Genomic DNA, 26610 nt, shown 5'->3' with positions numbered 1-26610 from the left:
AAGGAATTGGTCATTTTGAAACTGCTAAAAGAGAGATGAAAACCCGTTTCAATTTCCAAATAACATTAGAATATTCTTTAAAATTATTTTCAAGTCATTGGTGTCATGGCAAGGCCAGCATTTATTGCCCATCCCTAATTGCCTCTGAGAAGATGTTGCTGAGCCACCTTAAGCCCCTGCAGTTCATGTGATGAAGATATTCCCACAGTGTTTAGATAGGAAGTCCCAGGATTCTGACGATCAAGGAATGGCAATGTATTTACAGGTCAGGTATGTCTTGGAGGTGGTAGTACTTTAGCCTCCAAGAGTGAAAGGAAATTCGATTCTAGAAAAAGTTATTTTCAAATAATTAGCGTAGATCTTAGATCTTTTTATTATTTTATCTACTTGATGTATTAAGAAAAAAGACACCTGCTGTAGATAAGTCACAATCATATAACAGTTACTTATGTGCTTGGTTATCTTTTGTAAAATAAATTTATTTACTATTTTAAACTCGTAACAATGTCTGATGTAATGCTGCACCGTTTAAAAATATGAGTGAAATCCTGAAGGGATATGATGACTCTTATTTGTGAAGGCAATTACCAGCCAAAGTTTGCTGTTCATCTCCTGAGTACAAATGCTTACTTAGATCTTAAATCAAGGATAGATACTCTTGAAGGTATTAAAAATTGGAAGAAAGGTCAAAATAATGTTCAATAAGGTGGTTAGAAAAGTCTTAAAAACATAACTGATACTCCCAGTATTGTAGGAAATTCACAGCTACTTCTTTCCTGACAGACTGGCGGGATCCAGAATTGATGCGTGAGATTGAAGCTGCCACAGGCGTAGATCTTGGTTCTTCGAAATTTGACAAACAAAGTAAAAAGGGAAAAGGAAAGAAGAAGAAGTATCCAAATCTCACCGATTTGAACCAGCAGAGTAATACATCTCGATCAAGGCTCGAGAAACGAGTGTTCGACAAGTAAGGACTTTATTCAGTATTTTCTTTTGAAGCGCTCCCGTTTCTATTAGTTTAGGAATCATTACTTTTACCTGGAGCAAATGTGCCTACCGTGGTGCATTAAGCTGACTTTTTTTGAGATTCAAAACATAATTTTGATTTTTTAAAATTATAAGTACTTATATCTCTTTCCCAAATTTGGTTTTGATGCATTATCCCACAGTATGTACACCTAATATGTTTTTCTTTTGCTACTAATTCCAAGGTATTCTGGCAAACCAATGAATGATACAGCATTGAATGAGGCCAATTGGCCTTCCTTGAAAGAGCTATCCAATTAGTTCCATTTCTCTGCTATTTTCTCATAGCCCTGCAAATTTTTCTGCTTGATGTATGTATTCAATTCTCTTTTAAAAGTTACTATTGAATCTACATCCACCACCCTTTAGGTCATGCAGTACAGATCATAGAGAAACACTGCATTAAAAAAAGTCATCCTTATATCACCTCTGCTTCTTTTGCCAATTACTTGTCCTTGGTTACTGATCTTCCTGCCAGTAGAAATAGCTAATCCTTTACTTTATGAACGCCCTTCATAAAATTGAACACCTCTATCAAATCTCCCTATAACCTTCTCAACTTTAAGGAGAGCAACCCCAGTTTATCTGGTGTCTCCATTTGATTAAAGTCTTTATCCCCGCTACCATTCTAATAAATCTCCTGTGCAATCTGTAAGGTTTTGACACCTTTCCCAAAGTGTGGTGCCCAGAATGTAACACAGTATTCCAGCTGGGGCTTATAAAGGTTCAGCATAACATCCTTTCTTTAGTCCTCTGTGCCTCTATCTATAAAGCCCAGGAACATGTACATTTGTTTATGGCCTTCTCGACTTATTCTGCCACCTTCAAAGACTTGTGTACCTGTACCTACGTGTCTCTTTGTTCTTGCACTCCCTTTGAAAATGTACCATTTGGTTAATATTGTCTTTCCTCATTCTTCTTATGAAACGCTCCTCTGTTAAATTTCAACTACCCTGTATCTGGCCATTTCACCAATCTATGCCCATGCCCTCCTGATGTCTATTATAATGCTTCTTATTGTTTACTAAGTTTTTGAATTTTGTGATACCTACAAATTTTGAGATTATATTATTATCTGTAGTGACATTTCAATGTAAGCACTGAGGGAGTGCTGCATTGTCAGAGGTGCAGTCTTGTTTAAACCAAAGCCCCATCTGCTTGTTCAGGCTTGAAAAAGGGCACCATTTGAAAAAGGGACAATAGTATTCTTCTGATCATTTATTCCTCAACCAACGTCATCATACACAGATCAACTGGTCAGTTATAGCAGTTGCTGGCTGCTTCCCAATACATTTGCATCACTCCAAAACAAAACCATACAAAATATAGATACAATATAAATGACCTATAAAACGCAACATCTTCATGTCCTGACCTAAAGTTATGTTCTGCAGTGCTTAGAGGGTTAATTAATCTTCCAGCTTTTTTTGCCACGAGGAAAGAAAAAGCTTGAATTTTTCAAGTAATAAAATCCTGCTGTTCCTGTCAATAGAATTTAGTGAGTGGTTGCACAGGACTGAGATGGATATCATTTCATTTACAGCACCACACAGTGCAGTGATGCTGATGCCAGACTTAACATTACACACCAGGACATGTCAAGGCCACTGAATTAGTGCTAAAGACTCCTCTTAAGAATTAGATATTTGGGCTGCAGCTCTGCAGTTTCCTAATTTCACAGGTTTTGGAGATAGAAATGATACTGTTAAATGTACACAGTGGCCTGGTGTGCTTTTATTAACAGAATGTATTTTCAAGGTATTACATAGCTTAAAGTATTGATCTCTTTTGTAACTGCTGCAGGGGAAATCAGTGTTCAGACACTCGTATTTGAGTTATTGCAATTTTTATTAAACTCAGGCTCTTCCTTTTGGGTATTTATTGTATAGTTTTGTTCAAACCAATCATTCCTAATGAACCAGAGCTACAATACTAAGCATGTTTTTGTTGCTGTAGATCAGTTCAAGGGATTGGGTGTGAACATTTTTTTTAAACCCCATTAAAAGAAAGGCAGTTGCTTAAAACCAAATTCATTGATGCCATTTGCATGAAACCCTTAAACCTTTGGATACTGGTTGTCCCGTTTCAATTTTAAAGACCGGCATGAATGATTTCCAATACTAATTAAGCAAAAATGACTTTGTTTACATTTTCCATGCAAACGTGAATTAAAGTTACCTAAGCGAGGCAGGAAGATGCTTGTAAAGGTCTCTCAGAAAAAGATCCTGAACACTTGAAGAATGAACTCCGCCATAGGTGACTACTAAATGAAAGGTTCTTCTGGAAAATGTTTGAAGGACACTGCTCTCCATAAATCCTGTAAGACATAGTTCATAAAAATGAATTCAAGCAGGGAAGGAGAGTGAGGATCAAACCAGGGAAAAGGCAGCGAGTTAATATTTAAATGACCAAATGTCATCTTCATAGAATGGTTACAGCACAGAAGGAGGCTATTTGACCCATTGAGTCCGTGCCTGCTCTCTGAAATAGAAATTCAGCTAGTCCCACTCCCCAGCCCCTTCCCTGTAGTCCTATGAATGTTTTCCCTTCAGGTGCTTATGCTGTTCCCTTTTAAAAGCCACAGTTGACTAAGCCTGCAGCACCCTTTCAGGGAATGTATTCCAGATTGTAACCACACGCTGTATTTAAAAAACAATTTCCTCATCTCGCCAATGGTTCTTTGCCAGTCATTTTAAATTGGCATTCTCTGGTTCTCGACCCATCTGCCAAAGGAATCAGTTTCTATGTCTACTCTGTCGTGACAGCTCATGATTTTGAACACCTCTATCAAATGTCCTCTCAGCCTCTTTTTCTCTAGGGAGATTCTCCAATCTATCTGAAGTCCCTCATCCCTGGAACCATTCTGCACCTTCTCTAAAATCTTCACATACTTCCTAAAGTGTGGTGGCCAGAATTGGATGCAATACTCTAATTGAGCCAAACCAGTGTTTTATAAAGGTTTATCATAACTTCCTTGCTTTCGTGCTCTAAGCCTCTATTTATAAAGCCCAGGATCTTATAATCCTTTTTAACTATTTCCGAACCTTGAGCAATTCACCACCTTCAGCACTTTGTGCACATATATCTCTCAGTCCCTGCACCACCTTTAGAATTGTACCCTTTAGTTTATGTTGCCTCGCTCCATTCTTCCTGCCAAAATGTATCATTTTGTACTTCTCTGCGTTTCAATTGCATCTAGCATGTGCCCGCCCATTCCCCCCACCTTCCTCTTGAAGTCTATCACAATCCTCTCATAGTTGACTAAAGTTCCAAGTTTTGTGTCATCTGCAGATACTAAGGTGGATTAGGTTAGGCTTGTGTCCCAGAACAGTAAAATCATTTTGTGCATTAAGTAACATACTGTTCAATGTGATAAATGCACAGTATAGGGCAAAAGCTAAAAGAGAGAGAGAGAGTTTGTGTTAAAGGGCTGATTGTACAGCATGCTGGTCATGGAAGAAGCCTAGAAAAATACCTGCCCACGTGTCTTGAAAGAAATAGTAAAAAGGCAAATATATTGTATTACAAAGGGATACAATACAAATTAAAATTATTATTTGGAACTATTGCAGCATAACCACATATTGTGGTTGACTTATAACCCAAATTCAATATTTCAGTTGTGCTGTACCTGACTTGGACCCTTCAGAGGCCCAGTTGAGCTGCTTGGCATTTGTACTTTCTCTGCAGATGCTGCTTGACCTGCTGAGTCTTTCCAGCATTTTTAGTTTATGTTCCAGATTTCCAACATCAGCAGTATTTTGCTTTGGGCTATTCTGTTGTACGTTATTTCCCAACCAAGTGACTGCTCAATCAAGCTTGTACTAATTTTTTTTCTTTATTATTTCATGGGATGTGAACATCACTGGCAAGGCCAGCATTTGTTGCCATCCCTAATTGCCCTTGAACTGAGTGGTTTGCATGGTCATTTCAGAGGGTAGTTAAGAGTCAACCACATTGCTGTGGGTCTGGAGTCACAGGTAGGCTGGACCATATAAGGATGGTAGATTTCTTTCCCTAAAGGACATTGGTGAGCCAGATGGGTTTTTACAACAATCTATGATAGTTTCATGGTCACCATTATTGAAACTAGCTTTGTATTCCAGTGGTGGGCATTCAACTATGTCTCCTGAGCATTAGCCTGGGCTTCTGGATTGCTAGATGAGTGACATTACCACCATCTCCCCATAAATGGACCATTAATCAGCTTTTTTACTGAATTGTTTGTCAGTGATTAGGCAAAATTGCCTTCCCTATCTATCTTTATCTTGCAATATTGTGATTGGGATCTTATACATTGATATCAATTATTTTGTTGCCTTCTCTCTTAGCTAATCAGTGGATTTCCAAAAGCAGATATGTTAAGAAGATTTGGAGGAATATAGCGGACTGTATTTTTTGGTTATTGTTCATTCATTAACCTTATATAAATAAAATCACTTGTTGGTCCAATGCCTGTGTCTCGCGTTAGTGTTTTAGATAGAGAATTCTTGTGCAGGCATGTGACATATCCCTGCAGCTGGTGAACAGATTGACGGTTCTCTATTGCAATCCTTGGGTCTCATGATCATTTACCAAGATGTGTAGAAAATAGGCACTGCAAATCATGGAGAATATAAAGTGCATTTATAGGAGTGATTGCTAAAATATCCAAGCCCATTGCCATGCTTCCATCCGTTTGTCCTTAGGGCCCTAGACATTGATCTTTCTTAAGGCAAATTCAACTTTGGTAGGGTCGCAAAAGCGGCTGCAGTGAATCTGCATTTACTTTCCATAGCAGGTTAGTCATCCATTATACATCCTGTTCAATCTTCCACCTGTTGAAGCCAATGGTGAGAAACACTGGGTAAGATGCGCAATGGTCAGCCGCTCTCTATCACCCACTTTGTATCCTGGCTGAGGTTGAATTTTATCTTCCTTACCTTTAGCCTGCAGTCCCACAATTTATCAGTAGAACTCCATCGAAATATTTGTTTGCAAATCATTTTGTTGCCACCTTGAATTAATGGAATATCAAATTTCAGTATGCTTCTCCCATTTCTAAGCCAATGCTTTTATCTAATTGGTCTCTAAGAGATGCGAAAATGATGCATAAGAACAAAAGAAATAGGAAAAGGAGTAGAGCATATGGCTGCTCGAACCTACTCTGCCATTCAATACTATAATGGCTGGTCTTCAACCTCAACTGTATTTTCCTGCTGCTCCCCATATCCTTTGATTCCCCAAGTGACCAAATATCTGTCTATCTCAACCTTAAATGTATTCAGTGATGGAGCATCTCTGGGGTAGAGAACTCCAAAGTCACCGCTTTTTGAGTAAAGAAATTTCTCCTCAACTGAGTGACCCTCCCCTATCCTGAAACTGCCCCCGTGTTCTAGATTCCCCAGCTAGGGGAAGTAGCCTTTCGGTGTCAACTCTGTCAAGCCCCTTCAGAATCTTATATCTTTCAATGAGATCACCTCTGATTCTTTTAAACTCCAGAGAGTATGGGCCTAATTTACTCAACTTCTCATCGTAGGACAACCCTCTCATTTCAGAAACCAATCTATTGAACCTCCATTGTACCACTGCCAATGCAAGTATATCCTGCATTAGATATGGAGACCAAAACTACACACAGTACTGCAGGTGTGGTCTCACCAAAGCCCAGTATTTTGTGGCACAACTTCCTTTTTCTTGTACTTCAATTCCCATGCAATAAAGACCAACATGCCATATGCCTTACTAATTGCTTACTGTTCCTCTGGACATCAACATTTACCAGTTTCAACTTTTCAATTTTTACTACCAAAGTGAATAGCCTCACACTTCTACATTCTATACTCCATCTACCACCTTGATTCCCAGTCACGTAAATATCTATGTACATATCACTTTGCAGCCTCTTTGTGTCCTCACAAATTACATTCCCACCAAGCTTTGTACCATCAGTAAACTTAGATACATTACTCTGTCATTAATATAGATTGTAAATAGCTGAGTCTCCAGCACTGATCCTTATGGCGCCTCAGTAAAAACAGCCTGCAAACTTGTAAATGCCCTATTTATCGCTACTCCTTGCTTCCTGTCTTTTAACTAATCCCCTATTCATGCTAATATATTACCTCTAACTCCATTATCCCTGTTTTTGCCTATTAACCTATTGTGTGGCACTTCATGTATCTAGTGGAGTGCCACAGGAATCAGTGCTGGGTCCTCAACTACTTACAATCTATGTCAATGACTTGGATGAAGGGAATTAATATGTGATAGCTAAATTTACCAATGACACCAAGTTAGGAAAGTAAATCCTCAAGAGGAGGTAAAGCAAAATACTGCGGATGCTGGAAATCTGAAACCAAAACAGAAAATGCTAGAAAAACTCAGCAGGTCTGACAGCATCTGTGGAGAGAGAAACAGAGCTAACATTTCAAATCCATATGACCCTTCTTCAGGGATATAGACAGGTTAAGTGTGTGGGCAAAAATTTGGCAGATGGAGTATAATGTGGGTAAATGTGAACTTGTTCACTTTGGCAGGAAGAATAGAAAAGCAGTATACTATTTAAATGGAGAAAGGTTGCAGAACTCGGTGGTACAGAGCGATCTAGGCGTCCTGGTACATGAATCTCATACAGTTAGTATACAGGTGCAACAAATAATTATGAAAACAAATGGAATGTTGGCATTTATTGCAAGAGGAATGAAACATAAAAGTAGGTAAGTTTCACTAGAGCTGTACAGAGCCTTGGTGAGACCACATCCTTTTGTGCAGTTTTATACTGTGTGCAGTTTTGATCTTTTTATTTTAAAAAAGGATATAATTGCTTTAGAAACAGTTCAGAGAAGGTTCACTCGACTCATTCCTGGGATAAAGAGGTTGTCTTGTGAAGAAGGGTTGATCAGGTTAGCCCAGGAGTTTAGAAGAATGAAAGGTGATCTTATTGAAACATTATAAGGTCTTGAGTGGACTTGATGGGATATATACCCGGAGGATGTTTCCTCTTGTGGGGAAGATTAAAACTAGGGGACGTAGTTTAAATAAGGAGACCTCCCTGTTAAGACAGAGATGAGGAGAAACGTTTTCTTCCAAAGGGTCGTTGGTGTGTGGAATTCTCTTCCCCAGAAAGTAGTGAAGGCTGGGTCTTTGTCTAACTCTGCCTTGAATAAATTCAGATTTTTGTTAGGCAAGGAAGTCAAGGGTTATGGGGAGCACGCAGGAAAGTGAAGCTAAGACCACAGCATGATCTTATTGAATGGCGGAGCAGGCTCAAAGGGCCAAATGGCCTACTCCTATGTTCCTTATTGGGTGCCTTTTTGAAATCTACCAATGATGGAGCTTTTAAAATTGGGGCCCATGACTCTCCAACCATTTTCCCTTCAGTTCTCGGAAATGTATTACCACTGTTAAGGACAGCAGATTTCCTTCCCTAAGGGGCATTAGTGAGCTAGATTGCTTTTTATGACAATACTTTAATTCCAGATTTTTATTGAATTCAAATTCCACCATCTGCCATGGCGGGATTCGAACCTGGATCCCCAATACCACTACGCCACCACCTCCTCTGAAATTAAATCAGACTTAAGAGTGTTCAGGGGCAGAGGGACCTGAGGGTTCATGTGCAAAGATCTTTGAAGGTGGCAGTACATATTGAAAGATTGGTTAGCAAAGCCTATGGGACCTTGAGCTTCATAAATAGCTTCATAAAAGCTGGAAGTTGTGCTGAACCTGGAAATTAGGCCCCAGCTAGGGTATTGCGTCCATTTCTGTTCACCATACTTTAGGAAGGATGTGAGGGTCCTTGAGGATGCAGAGCAGCTTAACCAAAATGATTCCAGGGATGAGGGATTTTAACTAGGTTGCAGAAGCTGGGGTTGTTCTCCTTGGAGCAAAGCAAATTTATGGGAGGTTTTGATAGAGGTGAACAAGAATGTGACAGGTTTAGATAAAGTGGCCAAAGCTGAGCTGTTCTCATTAGCTGTTGGTACATGGACTGGGGGGCACAGATTTAAAGTTTTGGATAGGAGATACAAGGGTAGTGCGCCCTGTGACTCACTGTCTATGAGTGATGGAAGCATTGGCAATCAATGATTTCAAAAGAAAATTGGATGGGCACTTGAGGGAACTAAACTTGCAGGGCCACGGGGATAGAGTGGGGAGAATGGGACTGATTGGATTGCTCTACAATGGGCCAAATGGCCGCCTCCTGTGGCATAATGACACTGACATCAAATATAACATTTTGTAGGTTTTTAAAAAAAATGAAATATAGCACAAGCACAGGAGTACTGTAGTAGCTATTTCATTTCTTCTGTTGCAACTGTTAGACCTAATGGTGTCTTCTTTGCAGCTGTAAGATGAGTTAAAGCTTTACCATAATCTGATGGGTGTGTTGAGCAAAACGTAATGCACCAGCATACTATAGGTCCAAATATTTACACCTGTTTTTTATTTGTTTTTCTTTACAGAACTTCAATGAAACGAGTGTCTGAAGCAATGGCTCATATAGACAAAAGAAAACATGAAAAGTTTGCAAACCAGTTCAACTATGCATTGCATTAAGGCCAACAAAAGAAGCAAAAATGACCACTTTGTTATCTGACAGTGTTACTTGTAATTTTCAGGTCTCTTGCAACATGGGTTTCAAGCAGCTAAATCTGCCTTTTTTCCCCTACAGAATGTGGTCTTTTTTTAATTCTGCAGTGTACCTAATTTATTGTCAAGGATTTTTCCTACAGCAGTGTGCTACATTTGTAAAGAATTGAGTATTTCATTTATGTAGTTATTGTAATAGGTGGTAATTATGATTGATAATGTAATATAAAAAAAAATGCTTGGACTTCAGATTTACTCCTGGTATTTTTTGGTGTAACTGAGTGAACAAAATGAACTGATTGACTACTCTTGTTGCCAGCAGTTCAAATCAATTTAAACTTTTCTACAACCTCTATAGATTTTCTTTGTATTTGAATACATATGATAACTTTTAAACCTTTGCTTCTTAAATAAAGATTCAATGATTGATTCTTTACTAATTATGATTCATGTTTTATTCACATTGAAATTGGGCTTTGCTAACTTAACTGATGCCAAACTATCTCAATGGGTCCCCTTCTCGAGAGAGAGACTGTTGAAATATTTAAGTGGCCCAAAGGTATGCTCCAACGATTTTTCCAGAGAGCTAATGTGGAGAAGAGTGTGGGGTGGGTGTTTCAGGGAGAGGGGAGCGAATTATAGCAAGATGATAAACACCCAGGCCAGGAGATATGTAGATAAGGGACATCCCTCAACAACAACTTATATTTACAAAATGCCTTTAATGTAATAAAACATACCAAGGCGTTTCACAGGACCATTATAAAACAAAATACAATGCCGAGCCACCTAAAGAGATATCAGTTCAGATGACCAAAAGCTTGATCAAAGAGGTAGATTTTAGAAACATCTTGAAGGAGGAAAGCGAGGTTGAGACATGAAGGGGTTTTTTATCCTTCCATTGGATGTAGGTGTCGTTGGCTAGTCCAGCATTTGTTGCCCATCCCTAAATGCCCTTGAGAGGGTAGTGGTGAGCCAGCTTCTTGAACCGTTGCATTTCCATGCTTCCGGTACAGATACACCCACAGTGTTCTTAAGAAATGAGTTCTAGGATTTTGTTCCAGTGACAGGGGAGAAACGTTGATATAGTTTCAAGTCAGGATGGTGTGTAGCTTGGAAGGGAACTTTCTGGTGAAGGTGATGTTCTTATGTGCCTGAACCTTGTCCTAGGCAGTTGAGGTCCTTTTTCATTCTTTTTTGGGATGTGGGCGTTTATGGCAAGCCCAGCATTTGTTGCCCATCCCCAATTGCCCTTGAACTGAGTGGTTAGGCCATTTCAGAGGGCAGTTAAGAGTCACACCACATTGCTGTGGTGTGGTGCGACATGTAGGCCGGCCAGGCCAGGCAAGGACGGCAGATGTTGTTCCCTGAAGGATGTTAGTGAACTAGATGCGTTCTTAGAACAATCGATTATAGCTTCATGGTTACCATCACAGAAACTAGCATTATTTTTCAGATTTATTAATTGAACTTAAATTTCACCAGCTGCCATGGTAGGATTTCAACCCATGTACCCAGTGCAATAGCCTGGGTCTTTGGTTTACTAGTCCAGTACTATTGCCATTACACCAACGTCTCCCCGATGGGTTTCAAAGGTGCTGTTGAAGGAGCTTTTGTCAGTTGCTGTAGTGCATCTTGTACTTGGTACACTGCTGCCACTGTTCGTCGGTGGTGGAAGGAGTGAATGTTTGTGAATGGGTTGCCAATCAAGCGGGTTGCTTTGTCCTGGATAGTGTTAAGCTTCTTGAGTGTTGTTGGAGCTGCACTCATCCAGGCAAGTGGACAGTATTCCATCACACTTCTGACTTGTGCCTTGTAGATGGTGGACAGGCTTTGGGGAGTCAGGAGGTGAGTTACTCTCCAATTCCCAGCCCCTGACCTGCTCTTGTAGCCAGAGTACTTATATGGCTGGTCCAGTTCAATTTCTGGTCAATGGTAACCCCCAGGATGTTGATAGTGGGGGATTCAGCAATGATAATGCCATTGAATATCAAAGGGAGATAGTTAGATGCTCTCTTGTTGGAGATGGTCATTGCCTGGCACTTGCGTGGTGTGAATGTTACGTGCCACTTATCAGCCCAAGCCTGAATATTGCCTAGGCCTTGCTGCATATGGACACAGACTGCTTCAGTATCTGGAGTCACAAATGGTGTTGAACGTTTTGAACATCTGAACATGTGAACACCCCAACTTCTGACCTTATGATGGAAGGAAGGTCATTAATGAAGCAGCTGAAGATGGCTGGCCTAGGACACTACCCTGAGGAACTCCTTCAGAGATGTCCTGGGACTGAGATGGTTGACCTCCAACAACCACAGCCATCTCCTTTGTGCTGGGTATTACTCCAACCAGTGGAGAGTTCTCCCCCTGATTCCCATTGACTTCAGTTTTGCTAGGGCTCCTTGATGCCACACTTGGTCAAATGCTGCCTTGATGCCAGGTGCAGTCATCCCCACCTTACCTCGGGAGTTCAACTCTCTTGCCCATGTTTGAACCAAGGCTGTAAATGAGGACAGGAGCTGAGTGTCCTGGCGGAACCCAAACTGTGTGTCAGTGAGCAGGTTATAGCTGAGTAAATGCTGCTTGATAGCACTGTCAACGACACTCTCCATCACTTTACTGGTGACCAAGAGTAGACTGATGGGGCGGTAATTTGACGGGTTGGATTTGTCCTGCTTTTAGTGTACAGGACATGCCTGGGCAATTTTTCACATTGCTGGGTAGATACCAGTGTTGTAGCTGTACTGGAACAGCTTGGCTAGGGGTGCAGCAGGTTCTGGAGTAAAAGTCTTCAGTGCTATTGCCGCAATGATGGCTTATAGCCTGTATAGTATCCAGTGCCCTCAGCTGTTTCTTGATATCACGTGGAGTGCTGGGGATCTCAGGAGAATGTTGAGATGGATCATCCAGTCAGCACTTCTGGCTGAAGATGGCTGCAAATGCTTCAGCTTTGTCTTTTGCACTGATGTGCTGGGCTCCCCCATCATTGAGGATGGAGATAAGAGGATGGGATATTTGTGGAGCCTCCTCCTTCAGTTAGTTGTTTAATTATCCACCGTCATTTCCGTCTGCATAGTGGCAGGCCAACAGGGAGACCTTCTGCACCCCTTCCCCTCTACAGATCTGATCCATTGGTTGTAGGATGGCTTAGCTCAGTCCATTACATTCTACTCCTGCTATTTGGCATCACCAGGTTGACACCTCACTTTTTTTTTAGGTATGCCTGGTGCTGCTCGTGGCATGCTCTCCTGCACTCTTCATTGAACTATTATGTGAAGTGAACAAAATAAACTAATTAACTGATGAACAGCCCCTATAACAAAAACAAAACTTTGAAGGAAACTTAATAAGTTAAATTACAATCTCATTTTGGGTGAAGATAATGCACTCCAATCCCTGCAGTGTCCACCAGTCGCAAAAGGCCTCAAGTGCACTGATGGACATGCTCTCTCTCCAGGGATACCAAGGTGCAGATGTTACCATGGAAGATTGGCAGGAAGTCGGGTCGAGTGACCCCCTCAACCCCCCACTGCCTGGACCTGTTTATGGCCACCTTGGGCAGGCCAACGAGGAGACCTTCCGCACCCCCTCCCCTTCCCTCTACGGTGGGTGGCCAAAGATCAGGAGTGTGGGACGGATGTGCAAACAAAACCTAAGGAACAACCTCTGTTAAATTCCACCAGCTGCCCCTAGGGCATTAGCCTAGGCCTCTGGATTACTAGGGGGCCAGTGACATTACCACTATGCCGTCATCTGCTCAACCTAGAGGTGTATGTGTAGGTGTATGTAATGGAAGGTGTCATCAACAGTCCTATCAAGCTGCACTTGCTTAGCAATAACCTGCTCACTGACGCCCAGTTTGGGTTCCGCTAGGGCCACTCAGCTTCTGACCTCATTACAGCCTTGGTTCAAACATGGACATAAGAACTGAACTCGGCTTGTACTCATCAGGTCAAATGCATGAATGCCAAATTTCAAACATTCACAACAATTTACCCTAAAGGAGAAAAAGGCGTTGATTGGTTAGAAAATCAACTCTGATTGGTCAAGGTATTTCCATGGAGAAAGCAACAGGGAGGTTTAGGCTCCGCAAGATCCCGGGTAATGCAAAAAAGGCACAAGGCTTTAACATATTCCCTTTACTTGAAGATAACGGGTCCCTGCGTATGAATGTATGTTGCATCTACCAGCCCAATTCAACGGTTTCTACTTGAGCTTCTCTCCCCATGGCAACCAGATCACATGGACATATCTCCAAACTGAGGTGTTTATCAGGAATGCTAATTATCCATTCTTTTTCAGAATTCTCTGTTCTACTTAGAGTTAAAAGTACATTCTAAAACATAATCACCTTATAAAATTAAGTATTCATGACAGGGTTGAGGAACTTTAGTTATGGGTATAGAATGAAGAAGCTGGGGCTGTTCTACTTAGAGGAGAGAAGGTTGAAAGAAGATTTGATTGAGGTGTGCAAAATTATGAGGGGTCTGGGCAGGGTAAATAGGGGTAAAATATTGATAAAAGGGTTGAGAACCAGAGGGTATTTGGGGATGCGATGGCATAGTGGTATTTTCACTAGACTAGTATTCAGAGACCCAGGGTAATGCTCTGGGGACCTGGGTTTGAATGGCAGATGATGAAATTTGAATTCAATTAAAAAAAAACCTGGAATTAAAAGTCTGATGATGATCATGAAACCATTGCCAATTGTCATAAAATCCCATCTATTTCACTAATGCCCTTTAGGGAAGGAATCTGCTGTCTTTACCTGGTCTGGCCTACATGTGACTCCAGACCCACAGCAATGTGGTTGACTCTTAAATGCCCCTGAACTTAGGGATGGGCAATAAATGCTGGCCTAGACAGGGACGCCCACATCCCATGAACGAATATAAAACAAAAATTAAGGTGAATGGCAAAACAATGAGAGGCAACTGAGGAAAAGCTTTTTCACAAAGTGAGTGGTTAGGATCTGGAACTCACTGTCTGAGAGTGTGGTGGAGGCAGATTCAATCGTGGTTTTCAAAAGATAATTGGATGATTACCTGAAGAGAAAAAATTGACAGGGCTGCAGGATAAAGACGGGGAGTAGGACAGAGTGAATGGCTCTTGCAGAGAGTTGACAAGGACATGATGGGCTGAATAACCTCTTTCTGTCGTCTAACCATTCTGTGACTCTGATTCTATGAATGAGAGGTGATGCCATTGAAACAAATAAGATTCTGAAGGGGTTTGACAGGGTCGATGATAAGAAGTTATTGCCCCTGCCTGGGGAATCTAGAATATAGGGGCACAGCCTCACATAAGGGATTCATCGTTTGGGACTAAGATGAGGAGGAATTTCTCCACTTAGATGTTTGTGAATCTTTGGAATTCTCTATCCAAAAGGGTTGTGGGTGCTCCATTGAGGATATTTAAGGCTGAGGTAGACTTTTGATCTTTCAAGGGATATGAGGAGCAGATAGGAAAGTGGTGTGTTGAGGCAGTGGATCAGCCATAACCCTATTGAATGGCAGAACAGACACAAGGGGCTATATGATCTCCGCTTGCTACTATTTCTTATGCTGTTATGTTCTTACGAGAAATGTTCCACAGGAATTTGTGCTGGGGCCGCTGTTACTTGCTGCGTACAGAATGATCTGGACCTAGGAATTAAAGTAACTATTGGGTAAATTTTCCATTTCAATGCTCCCCTCCCAAAACTATGCCCACCGGGAGCATAAATCTAGAGCTTGGGAAGTACAATTTCACAATCTGTTCCCCCAGCAGGCACAGTTCCATGGCAAAAAGTACTGAAACAAAGGTCTCTTCTAATATTGAGATTGGTTCTTGTCACCAAGTTGAAGTATAGCAAATTGTGATGAGCATTTTGGAAGGTCTAATACAGGAGGAATTATACAGTAAATGGCAGAAAACTTAAGTGCATTGACGGGCAGAGGGATCTGGGTTTACAAGTTCACAGGTCACTGAAAGTGGCAACGCAGGTGGATAAGGTAGTCAGGAAGGCATATGGCATGCTTGCCTTCATTGGCAGGGGTATTGAGTATAAAAGCTGGGAAGTCATGCTGCAGCTGTATAGAACCTTGGTTAGGCCACACTTGGAATATTGCGTGCAATTCTGGTCACCACATTACCAGAAGGATATGGAGGTGTTGGAGAGGGTGCAGAGGAGGTTTACCAGGATGCTGCCTGGTCTGGAGGTTATTAGTTATGAGGAGAGGTTGGAGAAACTCGTATTGTTCTCAATAGAGTGACGGAGATTGAGGGCGACTTGATAGAAGTTTACAAAATTATGAGTGGCATGGACAGAGTAGATAGTCAGAAGCTTTTTCTCAGGGTGGAAGAGTCAATTACTAGGGGACATAGATTTAAGGTGAGAGGAGAAAACTATAGAGGAGATGTGCGGGGCAAGTTTTTTACGCAGAGGGTAATGAGTGTCTGGAATTCGCTGCCAGAGGAGGTGGTGGAAGCAGGTACGATAGTGGTGTTTAAGATGCAGCTTGACAAATACATGAATAGGATGGGATTAGAGGGATACGGACCCCGGAAGTGCAAAATGTTTTAGTTGACGGGCAATATGATCGGTGCAGGCTTGGAGGGCCGAAGGGCCTGTTCCTGTGCTGTACTTTTCTTTGTTCTTTGTTCTTTGATTGTTAAAGGTTGCGTGGACGAAGTAGTAAAATGGGCAGGGAGGTGACAGATACAGCAAAATGTTGCAAAATGGCAGGTTGAGGTGGGGGGTGGGTGGGGGCTCAGTTATAGTTACGAAAAAAACACTTGAGAAGCTGGGGCTATTTTCACTGGAGCCCAGAAAGTTATGGTATAACGTGATACAGATAATTACAAAAGATACATAGTGATCTATTGTTTTCATTGGTTGGAAAAACTGCAATGAGAGGGCATAAATTTAAGATACGGTAATCACAAGAAAGAACTAAAGGGAAGTAAAACATTTATTCAAGGAGAAGGTGGTTGAAATTTGTTGTTCCCTGTCACAAGCCTTATTGAAGCAATGTCCATAAATTATTTTCGAAGAAAATTAGATAGTTTCTTGCAAGAGGGGAATAACAAAGGATTTGAAGATTAAGACTAGGTGGCTCATGTGAGGGGAAAGAAAAAAACACTGGTACAAACTTGATGAGTCGAACAGCCTCTTTTCATGCTGTATTATTCAATGATTCTATTTTCATCAGCATCAGATACCAGCCTGATCCGAGATGTGGGTATTCGGTTTAGACACATTAATTTTGGAGAGGGAATCTGCAGAAGCAATCTTGGCTTATTTAGTGAGCTGCAGGTAATGAGTTACCCACTTTACTCAGAAATGGCAGTCACAGTTTTAAATTATTTGCAGCAGTGCACAGATGTGAAGTTGTATAATTCCTTTTAAGGAAATGCCAATTTACTTTACATATTTAATTCCCATACTGTCTGGAGTCATGATAACATAAATAATAATTTGTGACTAGAACTTTAAGTGTTTGTTTTTGAAAATGGGGAAAAAGTAATTTGTGTTAGATTAACCATTCAGTTGTAACTAATATTTATAAAATGAAATTTCACTTGCCAATTTGTATATAACACAGCTTGATTTCAATGGGATAACTGAGAGTATTGTCATTTGATCAGGTTTATTTTTAAAAGAGGAAAAATTCCATTTTAATGATTAATCAGTGTTTAAATTATGTGAACAAATACCTAATAAATCTTGCCGTTTTTACTTGACTCTAAATGTAATTTAAGACAATAGGACAAGAATGAATAGTAAAAGCTTCTGTTGACTATTGACTGAATAAGATGCTTACCTTGTAGACCAGACCTGATTTTAATCACAGTACTTAACACATTTGTTCTGAAGGATTAACATCTATAGCTCATTCTTATGCATGTAATAAGATCAAAGTGGATAACATGGGGTAAAGTGGATTAAATGCTTGATCCCTCTGACAAATGCGAAATGTAAGTCCTCGTCAAGACTCTAAACTTCTCACCCTAACATTAACCCTGATTCCACAACTAGTGTTTTCTCCTGTGTCTTAATCCTAAACCTACTATTCTATTCTTTGTGTTACCTGAATCATTGCTGTGCACTGTATGGTTTGAATGCTAGATAAGATCCTTTTTTGCTATCAATGGACATTGAATTGTACAATCATTGCAATCTAAATCCATAGAAAAACCTGGCGCTCCTTAACAATGAATATTGCTGAAAAGAGAGACATGGTTCTGAAGCTTTTCCTCTTCCATTCATCAGGACAAATACAAGAATACCAAATTTCAAACAATCACAACAATTTATACTACAAGAGAAAGGGGCACAGATTCTGATTGGCCAAGGTGTTGCCATGGAGAAAGCAATGGGTAATTCAAAAAAGATGCAAGGCTCAAACATATTCCATTTGTTTGCAGAGAATGGTTTCCTGCATGTGAATGTATGTCACTTGTAGCCTTAAAATTGAGTTGGTAAAGACTTAGAACAAAGTCTTGTGCTTTGCCTTGTAAGAGCAGTATAATGGCTTTCCAAGACAAAATTGCTGGAACCTCCATTTCCATTTGCCAATATTTTAGTTGAATTATTCCAAACAGGAGCAGAAAGTTACTCAGCAATGTGTTCTACGGTGTCTCTGCCTATTTTTTTTCATATCCTTGGTTCCCCACTGAACTGGATATGACTGCGTAATTAGCCTATTAATAGATAAACAGCGTATTGAACACAGATGTGTGGGATTACCTGTTAGTCTGTGGCATCCAACCTTGACATAATGATGGGAAAGCATTTCAGATTTTATCAGTCACAGAGCTATGGATTGCACAGGCCTGAAAATATACTTTTTGATTATTCTCATGATTGTGAGCATTGTTAGCAAGGCTGGGAGTTTTTGGGTTTTCCCCTGGGAGCCTTCTTGAACTGTCAACCTTTGTGTTGGGATCGTGCTCTCACAATGCTGTTCAGCAGGGTTTTAGCCCAGTGACAATGACTTGGAGGGGAACTTGGAGGTGATGGTGTTCCTATGCATCTGCTTCCCTTATTTTCCCAAGAGGTAGAAATGCCTGTTTGGAAGGTTCTGTCAAAGAAGCCTTGACATCATGCTGCAGAGCTTCTGATAGATACATAGAAACAATCTAAGCAAGTGAAGAATATTCCATACACACTCCTGGCTTGTTCCTTGTAGGTGGCTGAGGGGCATTAGATATTAAGAGAATATCCAGCAGCCTGTCCAGTTGAGTTTCTCTTTATTGGCGATCCCTGAGGTGTTGATGGTGATGATTGGCATTGATTGACATGGGGAAATGGTTGGGTTCTCAGTTGGGGATGGATATTGTCTGATACTTGTGTGGTGCGAATATTACTTGCCACTAATCAACCCAAGCCTGGCTGTTGTCCAGGTCTTGTTGCACATGGATATGAACTGCTCCACTAGCTGTGGAATGGCAAATAGAGCTGAACACCCTGAAATCAAGAAACAGCTCCACTTCTGGTTGAGGGAAGGTCATTTATTAAGCAGTTGAATATAGTTAGGCCTAGGCACTGTCCTGAGGATCTTGTGCTGGGATATCTTGAGGCTAACATGATTGATCTCCAACAACCACAACTATCTCCCATTGTGCCAGGAGTGACTCCAGCCGCTAGAAAGTTTTCCCCAAATATCTCTTGACTTCAGTTTTACTATGAGTTCTGTGGTTCCACACTCTGTAAAACTCTGTCTTGATGAAGGACAATCACTCTCACCTCACCTCTGGAATTCAGATCTTGTGCTCCTGGTTCAATTTCAGTGGTAATCTGGTCTGGAGCAGAGTGGTCCTGATCCCAAGCCAAACATCACTGAGCAGGTTATTGGTGAGTAAGTATTGTTTCTGCGCTCTGTTGAAAATTCTTTTCATTACTTTACTGGAGATTGAGAGAAGACAAATGGGGCAATAATTGATTGGGTTGGATTTGTCCTGCTTTATGTAGATAGGACTTAAGTAGGTCATTTGCAGCATTGTTGAGTGGATGCTATTGTTGTAGCTGTGCTGTAACAACTTGGCTAGGGGTGCAAGTCTTCTATGCTTCAGCTAGCATTGGCTCAGTGGTAGCACACTCACCTCTGAGCCAGGAGATTGCAAGTTATAGCCCCATCCCAGAGCACATAATTTAGGCTGATATCTCAGTGTAGTACTGAGGGCATTCTGTACTGTCAAAGGTGCCATCTTTCAGACGAGATGTTAAACTGAGACCCTGTCTACCCTCCCGGGTGGATGTAAAAGATCCCTTGGCACTATTTCAAAGAGGAACAGAGCAGTTCTCCATGATGTTCTGACCAATATTTATCCCTCAACCAAAGTCACTAAGACGGAATGCCTGGTCATTATCACATTGCTGTTTGTGGGACCTTATTGTGCACAAATTAGCTGCTGTACTTCCTACATTATAACAGTGACTATGATGTTTTCTGCATTCGAGGCCTTGCATCTATCTTAAGTGTTGTGACCTGTTTATAGTATCTGGGATGTCCTGAGGTAGTGAAAGATGCTATATAAATGCAAGTTCTTTCTCTTTGTTCTTTCCCTTTGTATATGTTATATATAGTATATGTTTTTGGATATACTGTGTATCCATCACAACAGAAAACTTGGGAACACTGAAGACATGCACAATTCCAACATTTCAGAGAACTGACCCACTAACACCTGTAGTACAAACCAAAAACACTTGCACCTTGGTCGAGAGCATCTTACTTTGTATAACAGGCTTTGTTTAAAACATGTTGTATAATTGTAGCTAAAAGCTCCCTCTTGTGTCAAAACAGTTTCCACCTTTGCATTGCTGTAGCACTGATATATGAAGCCTGAGGACAGGAGAGCGATTGCTCCTTTATCCTTTTGATATCAGTTTAGAGCCCAAAGCCAGCCATTTATTCTGTTATATATCTTTACGACAGATTCTTTACCCAGAAGGTGATTGGAATATGGAACCTGTTATCACAAGGAATAGTTTAGGTGAACAGCATAGATGCATTTAAGAGGAAGCTAGATTAGTGCATGAAAGAGAAAGGAATGATAGAGTGGGGTGAAATAAGGTAGGAGGAGGATCATGTGGAGCATAAACATCGACATTGACCACGTGGGGAAAATGGCCTATTTTGGTGCTGTAAATTCAGTGTAGTTCTATCTATATGGTCCATAATGTTTTGCCAAACACTCAACAGTTCCCACAAGCTTAATGTATAGTTATTTTTACAATAGCATAGACCTACCTAAATAAATATAGCGATGACTTCAATAAAATGAAGGACAGCTGAATTTTACCCAAATATATTGGACAGAGATGGTGGGATTGACCATGCGAAAGAATACAAAGCGCTCAAACAGAACGATGAGGAATCATACCCAATGGTCACAGTCACCAAAGATGTTGTTCGTGACTTTGCATTACAAATATTCCACACCTAAATTTATCATCTGTACACACTGTGTAATCTATCAGAAAGCAGGTAAACCTATAAGTGTGCCCATTGGGGTCATAAAGGATGTTCAGAACCAATAGTAAGTTTAGAACTGCTAATTTGATTCTGAAGTTGACATTTCTTCACTGCAAATGAAAATCCCTCCAGGGTCCAAAGGGATATGAGAACAGGCATGAAATTGTGAATACTGCTCATGCAGTAGGTAAACATCAATATTGATTGACTGTGTTGAATGGCTTCCACTTGATGCTGCAGTAATTTTATGCAGTTCTATGTGATTCTGATTTGGAAGAAAAGCATGATTAAAGAATTATGCCTCATCAAGGTGGGGGGGACACTTGATGTCCTTTGCTGCTTTCTGGATTCAAACCTGCAACCCAGTGTAGCATGGTCCTGCCAATGGTAGTGAAACATATAACAGTGCTCAACTTTTTATGCCACTGGCTCCTTCTAGGATACAACTTGAGCAATATTAGCAAAGTTATGTGACCTGTTTCACAATCTATTGGTCACAGAGCTCCACTTCATGAAGCAACCCAGAACGATAAAACAGTAAAACCTGAGAAATAAGAGTACTGGTCCGAACTGTTTTTTCCTATTGGGAAGGATTACAGAATACAAGCATGGCACAGCCAAATAAGCTTCAATGTCACTTAATTCCTCCATTTTACAGTGTAGCAGTAAATAGGGCCATGTTATGGCACAGCGGATGGTAAATGGCTGCTCAAATCCCAGAGGGAAACTTGAAACAGCTGCCACATTGTTTTTGGGATTTGTATTTTTATTTCGAGATGCGTGTGCTAAATTCAGCTAAAGTCCACAAAGTCTTAGAGGTTTTTTTTCTAATCTTACATTACCTCATATACTTATCTATATGCCCACACTATCACATTACCAGATGCATGCATTAACATAACAATATATATACAAATCCTTGGTATCAGCAGAAATCATTCCAGTCCAATTTTCCTGTTCAGCTTCAAACTCTTGACAATGCATCTGCAATTATATTTTCTCGTCCAGCCACATGTGTAATCTGTAGATTAAATGGTTGCAGTAATAAACTCCACCTGAATAGTCTTGCACCTTTTGTCTCAAAATGTGTCCAGAAACTTTAAAGGATTGGGGTCTGTATAAACAATTGTTTCTGATGAATTGGTTGCCTCATAAATCTCAAAATGCTGCAATGCCAACACCAGACCCATAGTCTTTTTGATCATTGAATGCCTTCTCTGTTGTGCATTCAACTTATGTGAAAAATTTCCTATCGGTTTCTCAATTTCAGTTTCATCTTCTTGTAACAATACGGCCCCAGCGCCTATATCGCTTTCATCAATGGCCAATTTAAATTGCTTGACATAACTTGATACTTCCAAAACTGGTGTCATAGTCAATACAGTTTTCAAACTGTCAAATGCCTTCTGACAATCCTATGCCCATTGAAACCTCTTGTTCTTTTTTAATAGTTCAGTCAATGGAGCAACCACACTGCTAAAATTTGGTACCAATTTCCGGTAAAGCCAACTCATGCCCTGAAGTCTCAAAACTTCTCATTTTGTTGTAGGCACAGAGAAATCCATGATAGTTTTTCACATCTCTCAGAGCCACCTTACCATGTCCAATGGTAGGGCATAGATATGTAACTTATGCTTTTGCAAATTAGCCAAGTTCATCACAAAATTAGCTTCTTGTAATCGACAAAACAATTCTTTCAGATGTTGTAAATGCTCCTGCCACATCTGAGTGAAAACTATCAAGTCACCAATATAAGCAGCACAACTGCTCAGTCCTGCAATTACTTTGTTTCTCAGCTTTTGAAATGTTGTGGGTGCATTTTTCATACCAAATGGCATGATTTTAAATTGATATGGTCCACCTTGCATCACAAAAGCCGATATCTTCTTTGCTCTCTCCGATAATGGTATTTGCCAATATCCTCTTAGCTAGTCAACCTTTGTGATAAATTTTGCTTGTCCCACTTTCTCATTGCAATCTTCCAACTGTGGTGTAGGATATGAATCTGCTTTTGTCGCCACATTCCCCTTTTGATAGTCCACACACAGTGTTTCATCCGTTTATGGTACCAGCACAATAGGTGAACTCCAGTTACTGCAACTAGACTCAATGATGTCATTTTGAAATATAAATTAAATTTCTTTCTGTACTTGTGATAACTTTGTTGGATTTAATCTATAAGGATAAAAGCAAAATACTGCCGATGCTGGAAATCTGAAACAAAAACAGAAAATGCTGAAAAACCCAGCTGGTCTGACAGCATCTGTGGAGAGAGAAACAGAGTTGACGTTTTGAGTCCATATGACGTTTCTTCAGAGCTACAGGGAAATAGAAATGTGATTAAATTTATACTGTTTAAGGGGGGTGGAGCAGGTGAAGCTGGATAGAAGGCCAGCGATAGGTGGGGACAAAGGAGAGATTGGCAATGATGTCATGGACAAAAGGACGAAGTGAGTGTTAATGGGTAAGGGCTAAAAAAAGTGCTGATGTGGCATTAAGGTAAGAAAGCAGAATGTGATAATAGTAGGGCAAGGGTGAACACTCTGAAAAGAACAACATGAACAAGTAACAGGTGGCCCTTGTGGGGGTGGGGTGGGGGGAGGGGTGGTGGTGGGGAAAAAGGGATCGAAAATGGAATAAGAAGTGGGGAAAAACAATGAATGAATGAAAATAAAAATAAAAAAGTGGATAGAAAATAAAATGAATTTTGAAAAAGGGATAAAAAAAGGGGTATAGCTAGAGGAGAGAGTTCGTGGTCTGAAGTTGTTGAACTCAATATTAAGCCTGGAAGGCTGTAAAGTGCCTAATGGGAAGATGAGGTGCTGTTTCTCCAGTTTGCGTTGGGCTTCACTGGAACATTGCAGCAGGCCAAGGACGGTCATGTGGTGTGTTGAAATGGCAAGCGACAGGAAGGTCTGGGTCATGCTTGCGGACAGACCGAAGGTGTTCCGCAAAGTGGTCACCCAGTCTGCGTTTGGTCTCCCTAATGTAGAGGAGACCGCATTGGGAGCAGAGAATACAGTAGACCAAATTGAAGGAAGTGCAAGTGAAGCGCTGCTTCACCTGAAAGGAGTGTTTGGACCCATGGACGCTGAGGAAGGAGGAGGTAAAGAGGCAGTTGTTGCATCTTCTACAATTGCATGGGAAGATGCCGTGGGAAGGGGATGAGGTGTTGGAGGTGATGGACGAGTGGACTAGGGTTTCCTGGAGGAAACGATCCCTATGGAATGCTGATGGGGTGGGGGGTGAGGGGAAGATGTGTTTGGTGGTGGCATCATGCTTGAGTTGATGGAAATGGTGGAGGATGATCCTTTGAATGCGAAAGCTGGTAGGGTGAAAAGTGATTACAAGGGGTGGGGCACTATCATGGTTCTTGGAGGGAGAGGAAGGTGTGAGGGCAGAGGTGTGGGAGATGGGTCAGACACGGTTGAGAGCCCTGTCAACCACAGTGGGTGGGAAACCTCAGTTAAGGAAGAAGGAAGACATGTCAGAAGCCCCGTTTTGGGAAAGTGGCATCATCAGAACAGATGTGACAGAGGCGAAGGAACTGAGAGAATGGGATGGAGTCCTTACATGAAGCAGGGTGTGAGGAGCTGTAGTTGAGGTAGCTGTGGGACTCAGTGGGCTTGTAATGAATATTGGTGGATAGTCTATCATCAGAAATGGAGACAGAGGGGAAAAGGAAGGGGAGGGAAGTGTCTGAGATGGACAATGTGAAGATGATAGAGGGGTGGATATTGGAAGCAAAATTGATTAATTTGTCCAGGTTCAGACAAGAGCATGAAGTGACACTGAAACAGTCATCAATGTACTGAAGAAAGTGTTGTGGGAGGGGGCCTGAGTAGGACTGAAACAAGGAATTTTCCACATACCCCATAAAGAGAGAGGCATAACTGGAGCCCATGTGGGCCCCATAGCCACACCTTTTATTTGGAAGAAATGAAACAAGTTAAAGGAGAAATTGTTCAGTGAGGCACTAATTCAGTCAGATAGAGGAGAGTGGTGGTGGATGGGGATTTTTCAGGCCTCTGTTCAAGGAGGAAGTGGAGAGCCTTCAGACCATCCTGGTGGGGGATGGAGGTGTAGAGGGATTGGACGTCCATGGTGAAGAGGAGGCAGTTAGGGCCAGGGAACTGGAAATTGTTGCTATGATGTAGAGCATCAGAGGAATCGCGGATGTAGGTCAGAAGAGCCTGGACAAGGGAGAGAGAATGGAGTCAAGATAGGAAGAAATGAGTTCCGTGGGGCAGGAACAGGCTGACATGATCGATCTGCTGGGACAGTCCTGTTTGTGGATTTTGGGGAGGAGGTAGAAGCAGGCAGTCTGGGGTTGGGAGACTATGAGGCTGGAAGTTGTGGAGGGAAGATCTCCAGAAGAGATTAGGTCAGTGACAGTTCTGGAAACAATGGCTTGATATTCGGTGGAGGGGTCATGGTCCAGGGGGAGGTAGGAAGAAGTGTCTGAGAGTTGGCATCTGCAATATAGAGGTCAGTACACTAGACAACAACACCACCACCCTTGTCGGTAGGTTTGATAATAAAGTCAGGGTTGGATCTAAGAGAGCGAAGTGCAGCAAGTTCAGAAGGAGACAGGTTAGAGTAGGTGAGAGAAGCAGAGAAATTGAGATGGCCAATGTCACGCTGAGAGTTCTCAATGAAAAGATCAAGAGCAGGTAAGAGGCCAGAGGGAGGGGTCCCGGTGGAGGAAGAATACTGGAGGCAGGTGAAAGGATCTGTGGAACATGCGGAGGAGGACTCCAGCTGAAAGAAGTGAGCACGGAGACGAAGGTGGTGGAAGGACAATCAGCATCGTACCAAACCCAAAATTATTTTTTATCCACTTATTTTTAATTTCATTCATTTTTATTTTCATTCATTTATTCATTACCACTATCAGCACCTTTCTTAGCCCTTGCCACTACCATTAACACTCCCTTTGTCCTTTTGTCCATGACATCATTATCAATCTGTCCTTTGCCCCCACCTATCGCTGGCCTTCTATCCAGCTTCACTTACTCCACCCCCATAAACAATATAAATGTAATCACATTTCTACTTCTCTGTAGCTCTGAAGAAAGGTCACATGGACTTGAAACATCAACTCTGTTTCTCACTCCACAGATGCTGTCAGACCTGTTTAATTTTTCCAGCATTTTCTGTTTTTGTTAATCCATAAGGATGTTGCCTTATCAAAGATGAAACTTCTACACACACATCATGTATAGCTAAATTTGTCCTCCCCAGCTTATTCCTACAAATAGCTCTGTGTGTGACTGCAATAGCTTCTCCAAATCAATTTGACACTTGCCTGGAAGGTAACTCAATATTACATTTAAATTTTCAAGTACCCCCTCATTATCCAATTTGATTAGAGGAAAATCAATTTCAGAATCCTGCATTTCTACCTTTTTCTCTTTATCTTCCCTGTCAAAGTACTTTATAAACATATTTACATGACATACCCTCTTTCTTCTATCTGGAGTATTTATTAAATAATTTACTTCACTTATTTTCTTTTGAATCCTGTAAGGCCCACTAAACCTTTCCT

At 41.1% G+C, this 26610-nt stretch overlaps 1 protein-coding gene across 1 annotated transcript in view; it reads left to right on the top strand.

Annotated features, from left to right (window-relative positions):
* uvssa (UV-stimulated scaffold protein A) overlaps window positions 1–9849 on the top strand; it is a 101828-nt gene extending 91979 nt beyond the window's left edge. The window contains exons 13-14 of the mRNA XM_078553442.1: window positions 784–967; window positions 9474–9849. Of these exons, the coding sequence (XP_078409568.1) occupies window positions 784–967; window positions 9474–9567 (278 nt within the window). The 3' untranslated portion in view covers window positions 9568–9849. The remainder of the gene's footprint in view (window positions 1–783; window positions 968–9473) is intronic.
* Window positions 9850–26610: the final 16761 nt, after the last annotated feature.

This window comes from Cetorhinus maximus, chromosome 1, assembly GCF_964194155.1.
Source record: "Cetorhinus maximus chromosome 1, sCetMax3.hap1.1, whole genome shotgun sequence".
In the NCBI taxonomy this organism is placed as follows: domain Eukaryota; kingdom Metazoa; phylum Chordata; class Chondrichthyes; order Lamniformes; family Cetorhinidae; genus Cetorhinus; species Cetorhinus maximus.
This window is presented reverse-complemented; position numbering and strand designations above follow the sequence as displayed.